A 14,632-nucleotide genomic window follows, 5' to 3' on the forward strand; every position below is an offset into this window, starting at 1 on the left:
TATTTACCAACAAATAAGCAGAGATACATCAGATATTTTTATGCACAATTAACAAGGATATGGCAAAGTAGCAGTATGAAAAATATTAGCTTAATACATGAATTAAAACAACTTGAATTATAAAAGAGGTTGAGAGAGAAAAGCTTTCACAATAGGATTTTTATCCTGGTTCGTTTGCGGGTACACTTGCAAACTACATCCAGGCCTCCCCTTCCGATCCTGGGAGATTTTCCTTCTTCACTATAGAACACAATCTATCGTTACATACACCAATTCAATTACAAGTCTCGAACGCTCCTTTCTTCGAACCCAAAGAACTTCGTCACCCTTGGTTTGACCTTTCCCAAAAACGCCTCCCAAGAAAACCTTTCTTACCGCGATTCGGCCTCAGCCAAGGTATCATCACCCTTTATCCCAAGACCTCCAAGTCTTTGTGAATAACACCTTACCTAACCGCAGCTAGGATTTTCCTAATCCTTGAATTGCAACGCTTTGAGTTATGAATGAGTACTTAATACTCGGATTTTACAATAATGAAAACTCAATGATTAACCCACATTCAAGTAACACAAACCATCATGAATGTATGCGAGTTAATACAAAACAGATAATGCATAACCTTTCTCTAAAATCTCTAAACAGAATGCATGAACATATAAGAAAGAATGAATGAGATTTAGCACATTAAAACCACATGCAATACATCATGAACAATATCAACCAAGCATGTTAATCTCTCTTTCTCACATATGCATCTCTCTTAACAATATGATCTCTAATAGTTTCTAAAAATAATATGCAATTGCTACACGTTTATGCAATTTACCAGAATTTATACAAAACGAATTTGGCTCCACAAACCGTTATTTTCAGTTACGCAGTTAAAACAGAAAACAGACACGTTAATCGAGTAAGACTCCACGTTAATTGATTAAACAACATATTTTAATATGTGATTAAACGGTAAACTACTTAAATGTTATGCTAGACACCTATACATGTTTTAGCAATTATGTTATGCCTAATATGCACATATAACATGTATGATTAATGTATGAACACATAATAAACTAGATGATATGCCTCATGAATATGATATGTCAATATTTATGGCTTGTGAGACTTGCATATAGGTTTACCTAACCCAGACTCACTAACTAAGGCACACATCCCAGACTACTTAGAAATATAACTCTATTGATATAACCTAGTCTAGGTATGACCATTGAGATCTAGGCATGTTGATTGTTGAGACATCTTCAAGCATTCACTAACTCCTTGTCTTCGTCAAAACATCGGCAAAACATTGCTAATGCAATCTTTGACACTTTGCACTTTCAATCTTCCTCCTTTTTGATGATGACAAACACCACATCAAATACCACATTAAATTTGATGAAATAGCTTGACGATGTTGTACATTTGCATAGCGGTTGTGAATTCAAAGTTGAAGCGCTCGCTCTCCCCCTTAGGTAAGCAATGATTACTATGGAAGCTATTATACAACCTTCGAATACATCAAACACAACACGCAATCTTTCTCCCCCTTTTGAAATTATCAAAAAGAACAACTAATTAACATAGTCAAAAGTAAGAAGAGATATAGCAATTTATTTTGAAAAACTGTAATTATTAGCATAATCAATAACCAGTTTGTGAAGCTTAAACAAATGCACTGATTTGTGACTCTAAAACTGAATATAGACATATTTTGCATGACATATCCATTATGTAAACAGTTTAGGCATGGAATGATTAAACATATATGTATGCCACTTGTTAGTACCACTTGTTAGCACTTGTTGGGTATTTTCATTTTAAAGTATATTTCAATCATTCAATTATAATACACAATTAGGATATGTTCAAGATTCATGCAAAAACAAATTCCATTTAACATAATTAGCAAGGTTCAACATAGTTACAAAATATTATGATATCACATGTTATGAATTGAGTATAACAATAACATATACTTCTTAGTTCTAGTGTACTTAATATCAAGAATTAATTTTGTAACCTTGTTAATAGACTTACCTTACTTACCCTTTGGTGATAGGACAAGATTACCACTTGTTTGATGAAAAGCTTGATGATATGATCAATGTTGTATATTTGACATTCAAAGTGCGTAGCTTCCCCTTTCATTGTTCTTCCCTTTATCTTCTCCCTCTTAATTACTTAGAGAAGTATTCTTGGTAGGTAGCATAATACGGAAGCTCATTTAATAACATTTCTCAACAACTTTTCTCCTTGATCTACTCACCAACCTTGTTCCTAGAACATCTTTTGTTGATTTATCCCTTGATGCTCAAATGTCCTTTGGCACACCTACAAACACAATTTACTTGTCTCTTTCGGGTACCCAAGTTATTTTGGGTCCCTTCTTGTTAGTAACTAAAGGATCTTTCCCCTTCTTTACCCAAACATATTTGCCACTTGGCACACCAAATTTTCTAATAAAGTATGTAGTGCATGTGTGACCATGTCTACCACAATAGAAACAAGTAGCCATGTTATTATTTGACTGTTGATTTATCCCTTGATGCTCAGATGTCCTTTGGCACACCTGCAAACACAATTTACTTGTCTCTTTCGGGTACCCAAGTTATTTTGGGTCCCTTCTTGTTAGTAACTAAGGAATCTTGTCCTTTCTTTACCCAAAGATATTTGCCACTTGGCACACCAAATTTTCTAATAAAGCATGTAGTGCATGTGTGACCATGTGTGCCACAATAGAAACAAGTAGGCATGTTATTATTTGACTTCTTATGCATATGAACTACTAGATTTCTATATGGTCTTTTCTTAGGTTCAGGTTTATATCCAATTCCATTTCGGTTACCAACGTTTCTTGTATTAGCAAGCAATGTGTTGAGGTTTTCTTGACTATATGTGAGCTTTGAAAGTTTTTGTTTTAAAGCAGAATTTTCATTATTTAGATTCTCACAATTATCACATACAGAGGGTTGACATAATTTAGAAGTAGAGCAATCACATGAGGCACATGCATAGATAAGATCAAGAGTTTCATTTTCAAGTTTAAGTTCATCTAATTCCTTTTGCATTTCAATTATTTTCTTTTCATGCAAGGAAATAACCTTTTTCTTATCTATGTTTATTTTAATAATTTTCTTTAACTCCTCATGCATTTCGACATAAGCTGCATATAATTCATCATAAGGAGGAGAGTCACTAGAGCATGATGAAGTATAGGAATTTACCTCAATAGAATCATCTTCATCATTGGATGTGCACTCCTCATGCACTTGTGCTATAAGGCATACCTTTAAATTTTTCTCCTCATCGGATGAGCTTGAAGTCGAATCTTTCTCGGAATCGTCCAGAACAATGTATGCTCCTTTTGACTTGGACATTCGAGATTTGCTCTTCTTGTTCTCGACATTCTTGAGGTGGCTTGGGCATTGATTCTTCATATGACCTGATTTTCCACACCGATAGCAAGTGAAGCCTTCTTTGGAAATCTTGCTTTTCTTGGTCGAGTTTTTGGCTTCTTTCTTGAGATCCTTGTTCCCTTCTTTCTTCTTGAGATACTTCTTGAATTTTTCAAATAGGAGAGTCAAGTCTTCATCAGAATCAGAATCTGAACTGGAATCCTCACTTTCTTGATCTTCTTGAAATCTTGAAGTCTTGAGTGTGATTCCATTCTTGCCTGACTCTTCATTAAGTGTCAAGCGCCCTAACTCCATTTCATGTTCTTGGAGTTTCCCAAACAGAGTAGCTAATGGCATGTTGTCTAAGTTCTTTGATTCCATTATCGCGGTTACCTTTGGTTGCCATATCCTGTCAAGACACCTTAAAACTTTGTTAGACAAATCACCATTAGTAAAAGTTTTATCAAGGGCGACCAAATGATTTACAACATGAGTAAAACGTTTTTGCATATTACATATAGATTCATTACGAAGCATGCGAAATAAGTCGTATTCATGTGTCAACGCATTCAGCCTGACAGGTTTGATCTCGCTAGTGCCCTCGTGAGTCACTTGTAAAGTGTCCCACGTCTCCTTGGCACTTTGACACTGAGATACCTGAAAGAACTCGTCATATGATAGGGCCAATGTGATTATGTTCTTAGCGCGTAGGTTGTACTGAACCTTTTTGCGTTCCTCATCGGTCCACAAACTTTTAGGTTTTTCTTTCGGTTCGTCATCCACTAAGTGTAGTGGGACGAAGGGCCCGTTGATTACGGATTCCCAAATATCCGAATCAATGGCCTCAATAAAAATATTCATCCGGACTTTCCAGTAGGTGTATCCCTCGCTACTGAATACGGGAGGGCGGTTAATGGATGCGCCATCACCGCCAAAGGGAATGGTGGAACCCATTTAATTCCCTTAGGATCACACGTGTGCGGTCGAGCAAGCACGTCGTACTAGCTCTGATACCACTTGTTAAGTATCAGTGGTCTAGACACACCTAGAAGGAGGGTGTTGAATAGGTGTAGCGGTTATCAATCACCGTTTCTCGCACCAAAACCCGGTTCTGGAAAACAGCCTAGGTAATCGATTAACCATTGGGCTTAATGGATTAAAACATATCAGAAACAGAATTGATAGATTGGCTTCTTGCACGGTTATTTACCAACAAATAAGCAGAGATACATCAGATATTTTTATGCACAATTAACAAGGATATGGCAAAGTAGCAGTATGAAAATTATTAGCTTAATACATGAATTAAAACAACTTGAATTATAAAAGAGGTTGAGAGAGAAAAGCTTTCACAATAGGATTTTTATCCTGGTTCGTTTGCGGGTACACTTGCAAACTACATCCAGGCCTCTCCTTCCGATCCTGGGAGATTTTCCTTCTTCACTATAGAACACAATCTATCGTTACATACACCAATTCAATTACAAGTCTCGAACGCTCCTTTCTTCGAACCCAAAGAACTTCGTCACCCTTGGTTTGACCTTTCCCAAAAACGCCTCCCAAGAAAACCTTTCTTACCGCGATTCGGCCTCAGCCAAGGTATCATCACCCTTTATCCCAAGACCTCCAAGTCTTTGTGAATAACACCTTACCTAACCGCAGCTAGGATTTTCCTAATCCTTGAATTGCAACGCTTTGAGTTATGAATGAGTACTTAATACTCGGATTTTACAATAATGAAAACTCAATGATTAACCCACATTCAAGTAACACAAACCATCATGAATGTATGCGAGTTAATACAAAACAGATAATGCATAACCTTTCTCTAAAATCTCTAAACAGAATGCATGAACATATAAGAAAGAATGAATGAGATTTAGCACATTAAAACCACATGCAATACATCATGAACAATATCAACCAAGCATGTTAATCTCTCTTTCTCACATATGCATCTCTCTTAACAATATGATCTCTAATAGTTTCTAAAAATAATATGCAATTGCTACACGTTTATGCAATTTACCAGAATTTATACAAAACGAATTTGGCTCCACAAACCGTTATTTTCAGTTACGCAGTTAAAACAGAAAACAGACACGTTAATCGAGTAAGACTCCACGTTAATTGATTAAACAACATATTTTAATATGTGATTAAACGGTAAACTACTTAAATGTTATGCTAGACACCTATACATGTTTTAGCAATTATGTTATGCCTAATATGCACATATAACATGTATGATTAATGTATGAACACATAATAAACTAGATGATATGCCTCATGAATATGATATGTCAATATTTATGGCTTGTGAGACTTGCATATAGGTTTACCTAACCCAGACTCACTAACTAAGGCACACATCCCAGACTACTTAGAAATATAACTCTATTGATATAACCTAGTCTAGGTATGACCATTGAGATCTAGGCATGTTGATTGTTGAGACTTCTTCAAGCATTCACTAACTCCTTGTCTTCATCATAACATCGGCAAAACATTGCTAGTGCAATCATTGACACTTTGCACTTTCACCGGCTACTGTTGAGGCTCAAAATCAAAGAAGATCTCAGAGAATTAGACAAGCTCCACCAATATTGAATGAATATGAAGTCTTTCTAGACTCAGAAATCACTACAGAGGGTGAATTGGTTCACATGGCCCTATTGGCAGAGATAGAACCTGTGAATTTTGGTGAGGCAGTCAAGAATAGTTATTGGTTGGATGTTATGAAAGAAGAACTTAGATCCATTGAGAAGAATCAACCCTAGGAGCTCTCTCCATTACCAATAGGCATGAAGGCAATCTCTGTGAGATAGGTATATAATGTGAAAATAAATCCAAAAGGAGAAGTGGTCGAGTACAAGGCAAGACTTGTATTAAATGGTTTCTACAAAGACAAGGCATTGACTATGATGATGTGTTTGCTAATGTTGTTAGGTTAGAAACCAGAAGATATTTTGTTTCCTTAGCAAGCTATTATAGTTGGCACATTGATAAGTGCCAAACATACCTAAATTTCATACACTTTTATGGCACTTATCTTAAGCATAATTGAGAAAAACCAACTTCAAACAATACTTTTTGTATAAAATATCACAATCTTGTATATGTGTGTGTTGTGTATTTCTTTTTTATGTATTTTGTAGGATTTAGATAAAAGAAAAGAAGAGAAAAAAGACTCATGGTCAAAAAGAAAAAGAAGTCAAAAACCAAGGTGCTCAACCAGGGAGCTAAGCATGGACCAAGCCACGCTAAGCTAACCTGGACACTAGCCTGACCTGGACACCAGCCTAACCTGGACCAAGATGATCAAGAAGGTAGCTGAATGAACCTGCTTGGCCGTTCAGCCTAGCACCAAACTAGTCCTAGCACAGTTAGAACTCAGCTTGACACATGCCCAAGCTGCTGAAAAAGCAGCTTAGCAGAGAACCAGATTCCTGACCAGATCAACAAGTATTAGGCCATGTCCCAGTCAGCGCGATCAAAGCTGCTGAACAAGCAGCTTAGTGGTGCAACAGGTGTGCTAAGCGGTGTGCCCCCAAACTTGACTTAGCCATCAAGAAAACCATGAAGTCACCAATGATCTCACCTCAAGTAGCCCACCATAGGCTTTTCAGAGTAGCTCACAATAGCTGGTTTCATAGCTCACAACTAGCTTTGATGGGTCAAGCATAAGGAGGTGAGAAAGCTACTTGATCAAGGGACCAAACCCATGCTAAAGGGTTTGGTCAGCTGCTTAGCGGGACTGACAAGCAGCTCAGTGGCCCAGAAGAATTTCTATAAATAGGGCATTCCATTTGAGCAAAAAGAGAGGATCAATAACACACAATACATCTTACACATTCTGCCTAGAAATTCTCTGAAATTCTCTCTTCTTGTTCTTAGTTCTTAGGAGCTTTATTTCAAGTAAGTTTGTAATTTTAGTTTAGAATTCAAGAGGAGAAAAGGAGAAGGCAAATGTGATACAAAAATCAATTTTTGTAATCTCATTTGGAACTCAAAGCATCCAATCCTTGTATGGATGGCTCATGCTCCTAACAATTTCTTTTGAATATGGTTATGTATTTCTACTTCTTCTTATATTCTAAAAGATTTGAATTTTAATCATTCAAGTTGGTCCTTTGATTAATTTTACTTGTTTAAGAAATTCTTAATGCTCTTTTTAGATTGATCACCTAAAAATTGATTTCAAGTCATAAAATCAGTTGTCTCACACACTTAACAAATAAACTAAGAAGTAGTTGTACTACTTAGTTTATTTGCCAAGTTAAGCATACTTTTCTTTAGATCTTATATTCATTACTACTTCAATATTAGAGTAGGCAAGATTAGGGTGTGACAACCTAATCTCTTTGTGGACTTAATATTTCTTAGTAATATATATAAGTGATTATCATCTTACCATTTTAGGACATACACTAAAAAGAGAATTTTAGAACTTGGTGTTTGGAGTTAATCAAAGTAAAACATATGAACCAAGGGCCTAACAATTTGTTGAGGGGGAAAGCCTCTTGATAAAAAAAAAGTCTTTCAATACACATGCATCAGATGAATGTCAAATCTGCCTTCCTAAATGGACCATTTGAAGAGGAAGTCTTTGTCACTCAGCCTTATGATTTTAAAGTTGTAGGCAAGGAAAATCTAGTATACAAATTACACAAGGCTCCTTATGGTCTCAAGTAGGCTCCAAGGGCCTAGAATAGAAGAAATGATGGGTTTCTATTGCAGCTTGGATTTGTCAAGTGCACAGCTGAGCATGAAGTATACACAAGGTGCTCAAATTTGAGTGAGTTACTAATAGTTTGTCTATATGTGGATGACCTATTGGTAACAAGCAGCAAAGTTGGAGAAATTTGTGCTTTCAAGGAAGATATGAAGTCTAAATTTGAGCATAATGACTTAGGAAATCTGTCATATTTCCTTGGGATAGAATTCACAAGAACCAAGAATGGAATCATCATGCATCAAAGGAAATATAACTCTGATGTGCTGGAAAGAATTCAAATGAATAGCTGCAACTCAGTTTCCACACCTATTGAGGCTAGCACTATACCTGATGAACTTGAAGAAGACTCAATGGTAGACAAGATAATATATGGACAAATGATAGGGTGTCTTAGATATGTATCCAACACAAGGCCAGATATTGCATATGGAGTAAGATGGGTGAGTAGATATATAGAGTCACCAAAGAAATGTAACTTACTTGCAGCCAATAGGTTACTCAGATATGTGAAGGGAACTATTGGTTTTGGCTTGTTACTTCCAAACAAAAACAACAACCTAGTGATGATGACTAGTGCAGTGATAAGGCTGACAGAAAAAGCACATAAGGGTATATGTTCAAACTTGGTGATTCTCCAATCTCTTGGTGCTCAAAGATACAGGATGTGTTTGCCTTGTCTTCATGTGAAGCAGAATACATAGTTGCTTGTATGGCTACTTGCCTAGCCTTGTGGTTAGAAATATTGTTGACAAATTGGAGTTAAGAAAAGAGGCAGAAATCTTGATGTTAATGGTAGATAACAAGTCAACAATAAATTTTGCCATGAATACACTAGCACATGGGAGAAGCAAACACATTGAGACAAGATTTCACTTCTTAAGAGATCAAGTGAGTAGAGGAAGGTTGAAGTTGGAATTTTGCAGATCTGAAGGGCAAATTGCAGATATTTTAAACAAGCCATTAAGAAAGAAAGGTTTGAAGAACTTAGACATAAGCTTGAAGTTATTAGTCTAACTAGTTTGAATTAGGGGAGAGTGATGAGAAAATTTTAATTGTTCATGTCAGACTTGTTAATCGATTAACGAGTATGGTTAATCGATTAATCAAACAATTTGTATAGTTAAGATACTTTATGTTTTTAGAAGTATAGTTAGTTGGCTTGTAGCTATAAATAGCAAGTGCATTTTTTCAATGAAAGTTAAGTCATATACTCTTCATTCCATTACTCTTTCTCCGTAATATCCTTTCCCTCTTCAATCTAATACACACATACTTCTTATTCTCCTTCATTGTTTTGTTCTCTATTTTTCATTCACTACTCTTCACTTGTTCTTCACATTCATTCTGGTTGCACAAGCTGTGTGTGCACAATTCAACAAGCACGAGTAGTGTATTCCCATACTTATACTCATACTATTTGCAAGTACCCGAGCGAGTATTGAGTATCCATGGCTTCTCAATTCGTTTTCAATTTTAATTATATTTTTTTGTAATAATGAATATATAAAAATAATTATTACTTGAATAATATGATATGTATATGATAATTTTATGATTATAGTCTAATCACTAAAATTTATTATGAAATAGACAAATACAATGTTATAATAATAATAATAAAGTATAAAATATTTAATTACATATATATATATATGCGGGTACCCATAAGGTAGGTATCATGATATCCATTCTCACTCATAAGTCATTTTTACAAGTACTCATTGCGGATATTTAGACGAGTATTCATAGATCATATATTTTTGTCATTCCTAATGAGCATTGATCGACTGTCACTATATATTAGAGAATAATAATTTATGGTTATGATTGTTGCTATATCATTAGGTTTACATAACACATAAATGTATAATATTTTACCTCAGCTACTTAACATCATTCAAATTGTATTGTTGTTTTCTAAAAAAATGTTCAGTCTAGTGAGATATGAGTCATTTTCACAATAAGATATATCCTCATTGCTGATTTAGTTTTGTTTCATTGTTAATTTGAAATTCTATATGATTTCGAATGCCTATGCTAATCAAATGGAGAAAACTTCTCTAAATTAAGTTGCAAATCAATGGTTCAAATATAGCATAGAGATAACAAATTACTAATTTATGCAAAGGTAGATGCATCCAAAGTTTCTTTAATCATAGTGAAGCTCATTTAAGATGAATTATTTGATAAGATTAGGCCTAAGCCTAGTATTAGAAATATGTATAGAATGGGAAATGTGTAAGTCTAGTTAGAGATTTCCTAATTGTAACACATTTACTAAAGTATCCCTAAGCAGTTAGTTTGTTAGGATTTCTATAATAGTTTGTTAGTTAAACTATAAATAAGGAACTAGTCTCTTGGAGGAAGGGGAGTTAATTGGGAAGTAAATTCTGATTGTAGAATCAGGGGAAAGGTCATGGGACCTTTTGGGGAAAGGTCGTGGGACCTTTTGTACATCTCAATTCTTGTTCTTCTTTCATTCATTCTAATAATATTTTGGTTCTTCATCCCAACCAAGAATCACATTGATTCTTGTTTAGGGTATTGTTTTGCACTAATTCCTTTCTTTCTTCTTGATCTTATCATTGGTATCAGGGCACCAATTCAATGCCCTCAGAGAGTGGAACTTACAGCCTCGTTGTTACTCTACGTATGGTATCAATGCGAAGGATGGTAAGAGACGACGATAGTTGGACACAAGAACATGAGGAAATGCATCAAGAATGTGAGGAGATGCATCAAGAATTCGAGGAGCTCGGTTTGCAAGAAGACATTACTGACAACAGAGAGGATAATCAAGGAAAGTTAGAGGTGTTGGTTAAATGGCAAAATCTTCCTAGCCATGATTGCACTTGGGAAATGGCAGCTACTATACAAGATAATTTTCCAGACTTCCCACTTGAGGACAAGTTAATTCTTTTAGGGGGAGTATTGATAAGATTAGGCTAAGCCTAGCATTAAAAATGTGTATAGAAGGGGAATATGTAAGTCTAGTTAGAGATTTCATAATTATAATGCATTTACTAAAGTATCGCTAAGCAATTAGTTTGTTAGGCTTTCTATAATAGTTTGTTAGTTAGGCTATAAATAAGGAACTAGTTTCTTAGAGGAAAGGGAGTTAATTGGGAAGTAAATTCTGATTGTGGAATAAGGGGAAAGGTCGTGGGACCTTTTGTATATCTCAATTCTTGTTCTTCTTTCATTCTTTCTAATAATATTATGGTTCTTCATCCCAACCAAGAATCACATTAATTCTTGTTTAGGGTATTGTTTTCCATTAATTCCTCTCTTTCTTGGAGGAATTGTTCCCTAAGCATTATTCTTGTTAAAAATTAATCAGTTTTGAGAACTCAAAGCAAAAGAAGACACCAAACCGATTGTTCTGTTTTCTAGTTTTAAAAGTATAGAAACCAAAACCAAAGAATAGTGTTCTTTTTAAGATTTTACTAAATAAATATTTTAAATTCTACATACTAGCTGATAAATTTTAAAACTAAAATAACATATTATAAAAGAGGATAACAATTTTTTAGTTTCATATTAGAGGGCTATTTTTAAATTTATTTCTGCCATCTAATGCATAAGTTAATCTTCATAAGAAATGATCATTTATTTATCTAGAAATAAAAAAAGAGAAAAATATTGCAAAAGAAATTAATTACTAGAATTTAGTAGTTCAATGTACAAAATATTTATCTTTCGGTGGTTGATTTATAAAATGATAGATTATAAGTGTTGTAACTCAAGAGTTAAAAGCTTTAACGGGTTGAAACAATTTCTCTCGATGTTGGAGCATTTCAAGTTTGTTGGAATTTAAGCAAATATTCTAAAATTTCTTAGGCATGCTTTACATCGGAGATAATAAATTAAGAAAGGAAACATATGATGGAAATTTTATTATATATAGAAGAATATTAAAATGCTTAAAACAAACAATTTCAACTTCGAGTTTAATGTAATTTATAAGTGTTATAGAAGTACATAAATCACAATGACAACTATGAGATAAGTGTTATAAAGAAATGAAATTTTTAATTGTATTTGTATTTCCTCCAAAAGCGAGTTCACAATTACAAAGGTTTAAGGATGTTTTTTCAACAATACATATTACACGTAGTAAAAATATTGCATGTCAATGATTTGAGTGTCATCAAAGCATATGGCATAAGAGATGTCAAGTTAATTTCGCAGTCTATTCAAAATGAAATCAAAGAATATAATATAGATATATCATTTACATCCTAAAGAGAGATGTCAATTAGATTTCAGAGTCTACTCAAAACGAGATCATCTCAAATTTGCAAGAGCTAATTTCTTAATGTTAATAGGAAAACACAATTTTGACCCACTAAATGACTCATCTGCATATATTTTAAGTGCTGCTTCTGTGGTGTGCCCATGTTTATCCCAAAAGTAGTACTCCTTCCTATTGGAACATAATGATATTCCTTCTTCATAACATGGCTTAGATATGTTTGTGAATCCTGGATATATATAAATATCAAGAGCAACATCAAATACATGTATGTGTGATCTTATTTAATTTTAAGAGATGAATCGAATATCAAATTTTCATTTTTAAGAACTTAATTGCTACTCACCATATTTCTTTGGGGCATTCTTTAATTTAGTGAAGAAGTTGAAACTATTTGTAGAAACGAATATGGAACCTTGCAGCTGCTTCTGCAATTGTTGAGTCTTGGTTTGGAGTTTTTCCGGGTAGGGCTTAACAATTTGATTCATTGTTTCATTGCAAAATAGTCTAGGGGAACAACCAAGCTGATTAACTGAACCAACTAAGAACTTTCGTGCTCCTAGATCATACAATGTCTGAAAATCGAATGGTGAAGAATATAACAAAATGTGATGATCACTTTTAGTATATAGATATTTGATTAAAAATTACCTTTATTCTATAAGTCAGTTGCTCAAGGAGGTAATCTGCAAATTCTTCTGGTTTCATGTTTTCATTTTTGAAATAATTTAGAGAATAATCATTGGAACCAATACCAATTAAATATATTGATTTTGATAGGTGACGTTTCAGATCTTCTTTTCTTCCAAAATGTTTTGGAAGGTCGTTTGTCACAGTTGAAGTGAAATATTCAATTTGTTTGTCTAATGACAAACATTCTCCCTTCGAAAAAATAATTAAAACAAAGTAAGCGACTAGTAATTTTCAAATGAATAACAATGTGTTGAAAATATTTTCTTTTTCCTCTTACAACTCTAGTGTCATTCAGGATTCCACATGCGCCTGATGCATAATTGATCCCCGTAGTTACTTGGTATCCTTCAGATTCAGAGAGACCCAAGTATGGAGGTGACAATGGTAATCCCAACTTAATAGCTGCATCATTTAAATTTAAAAATGGTTAGAATAATTCGAGAAATCATAATGTTGCTTGTGATAATTTCAGTTTTAGTTTCATAGTTATAATTAAGATCAGGAAAGAAAGAAACCACGAGTGCATGCATTGTAAACTTACCAATAAGGTCAACGTAGGTTTTGCCATTTGTAAACCTTCCGGTGGATTGATTATTGAAGTCTATGCCGTAAGGATATTTATTTACCTTAGCTATTGTATTAAGATTGTTATTATTTCCATTATCAAAACCTGAATCCCCAAAAATATATAATGCTGGCACAAGACTCTTTTCACCATCAACTTTGGTAAAGAAAGCGTGGTTTGCAATAAAGAAAAAAACCAAGAAAGCATTTAAACTAGTCATTTCTTCTTATTTAGTTATTTGAAGATGGTGAATGTTCTTAAGGTAACATCAATTTATAATATAAAATTTCCATTTCTCTTGGTTGGAAACAATGGTGGAAAAGGTTGGAAATTCTGTACTCTTGCATTGGAAAAGAATGATAGACAATGCTACACACCCACATTGAGTTGTAATTTTTGTACAACAGAATAAAAGTTACTGGCTTTTAAAATGAACATATATTATTCACTTTTTTTTGTAAAGTAGATCAGGCCTTAAAATTAAAGAAAACATTTACTACGAAGAGTAAAAAAATAAAGAAAGAAGTGTTTCATAACAAAAAGTTCAAATGATGAATTACCATTATATTTACTAGAATAATGCATGCTAAATAAAATTATAATTAAAAATCTTCATTTATTTCCTAATAACAACATAGTAAAATTATCATTGAAGGTGGAATGTTTTAATTTTTTGCCTTTTCTAAATGTTTTTTTTCTATTTGATAACATTTCTATCTTTAGAAAGAAATCGAGGTAACTCAAGCTTGAAAGTGATTACGTTTTTAGAGAGTTATGTGAATAATCAAGACTTATGAAGCTCTAAATATAAGAGATGGAACACTTGGCTATTCCAACTTCATCAAATCTTCCATTACGTTCAAAATTCAAATAGTATCCCATCATAATTGTGCTTGAATTAGGTTATCGCACCAAACAAATAGGAGATATGACTTTATCTCACTTATGAGCATGGTTGTGCCCATTCCAGTGCCTTGAAAAAATTG

General features: G+C 33.9%; 1 protein-coding gene across 1 annotated transcript; it reads right to left on the reverse strand.

Moving 5' to 3' along the window:
• LOC109359904 (GDSL esterase/lipase At1g71691-like) lies at positions 12,421–13,866 on the reverse strand. The gene is made up of 4 exons (XM_019604599.1): positions 13,623–13,866; positions 13,419–13,483; positions 12,735–12,963; positions 12,421–12,617 (listed from the first exon to the last, which is right to left on the reverse strand). The coding sequence occupies exons 1-4, from the start codon at positions 13,864–13,866 to the stop codon at positions 12,421–12,423; spliced, it is 735 nt and encodes a 244-aa protein (XP_019460144.1).

Source organism: Lupinus angustifolius, chromosome LG11 (assembly GCF_001865875.1).
Source record: "Lupinus angustifolius cultivar Tanjil chromosome LG11, LupAngTanjil_v1.0, whole genome shotgun sequence".
Lineage (NCBI taxonomy): Eukaryota > Viridiplantae > Streptophyta > Magnoliopsida > Fabales > Fabaceae > Lupinus > Lupinus angustifolius.

Excerpts from the sequence above, each read along its gene's own strand:
- LOC109359904 (XM_019604599.1), bottom strand. The coding sequence starts at position 13,866 with ATGACTAGTTTAAATGCTTTCTTGGTTTTTTTCTTTATTGCAAACCAC. Across the intron at positions 12,964-13,418 it reads CTGAATCTGAAGGATACCAA|ACATTGTATGATCTAGGAGC; the intron begins GTAACTACGGGG and ends TTCGATTTTCAG. Across the intron at positions 12,618-12,734 it reads GAATGCCCCAAAGAAATATG|GATTCACAAACATATCTAAG; the intron begins GTGAGTAGCAAT and ends ATATATATCCAG.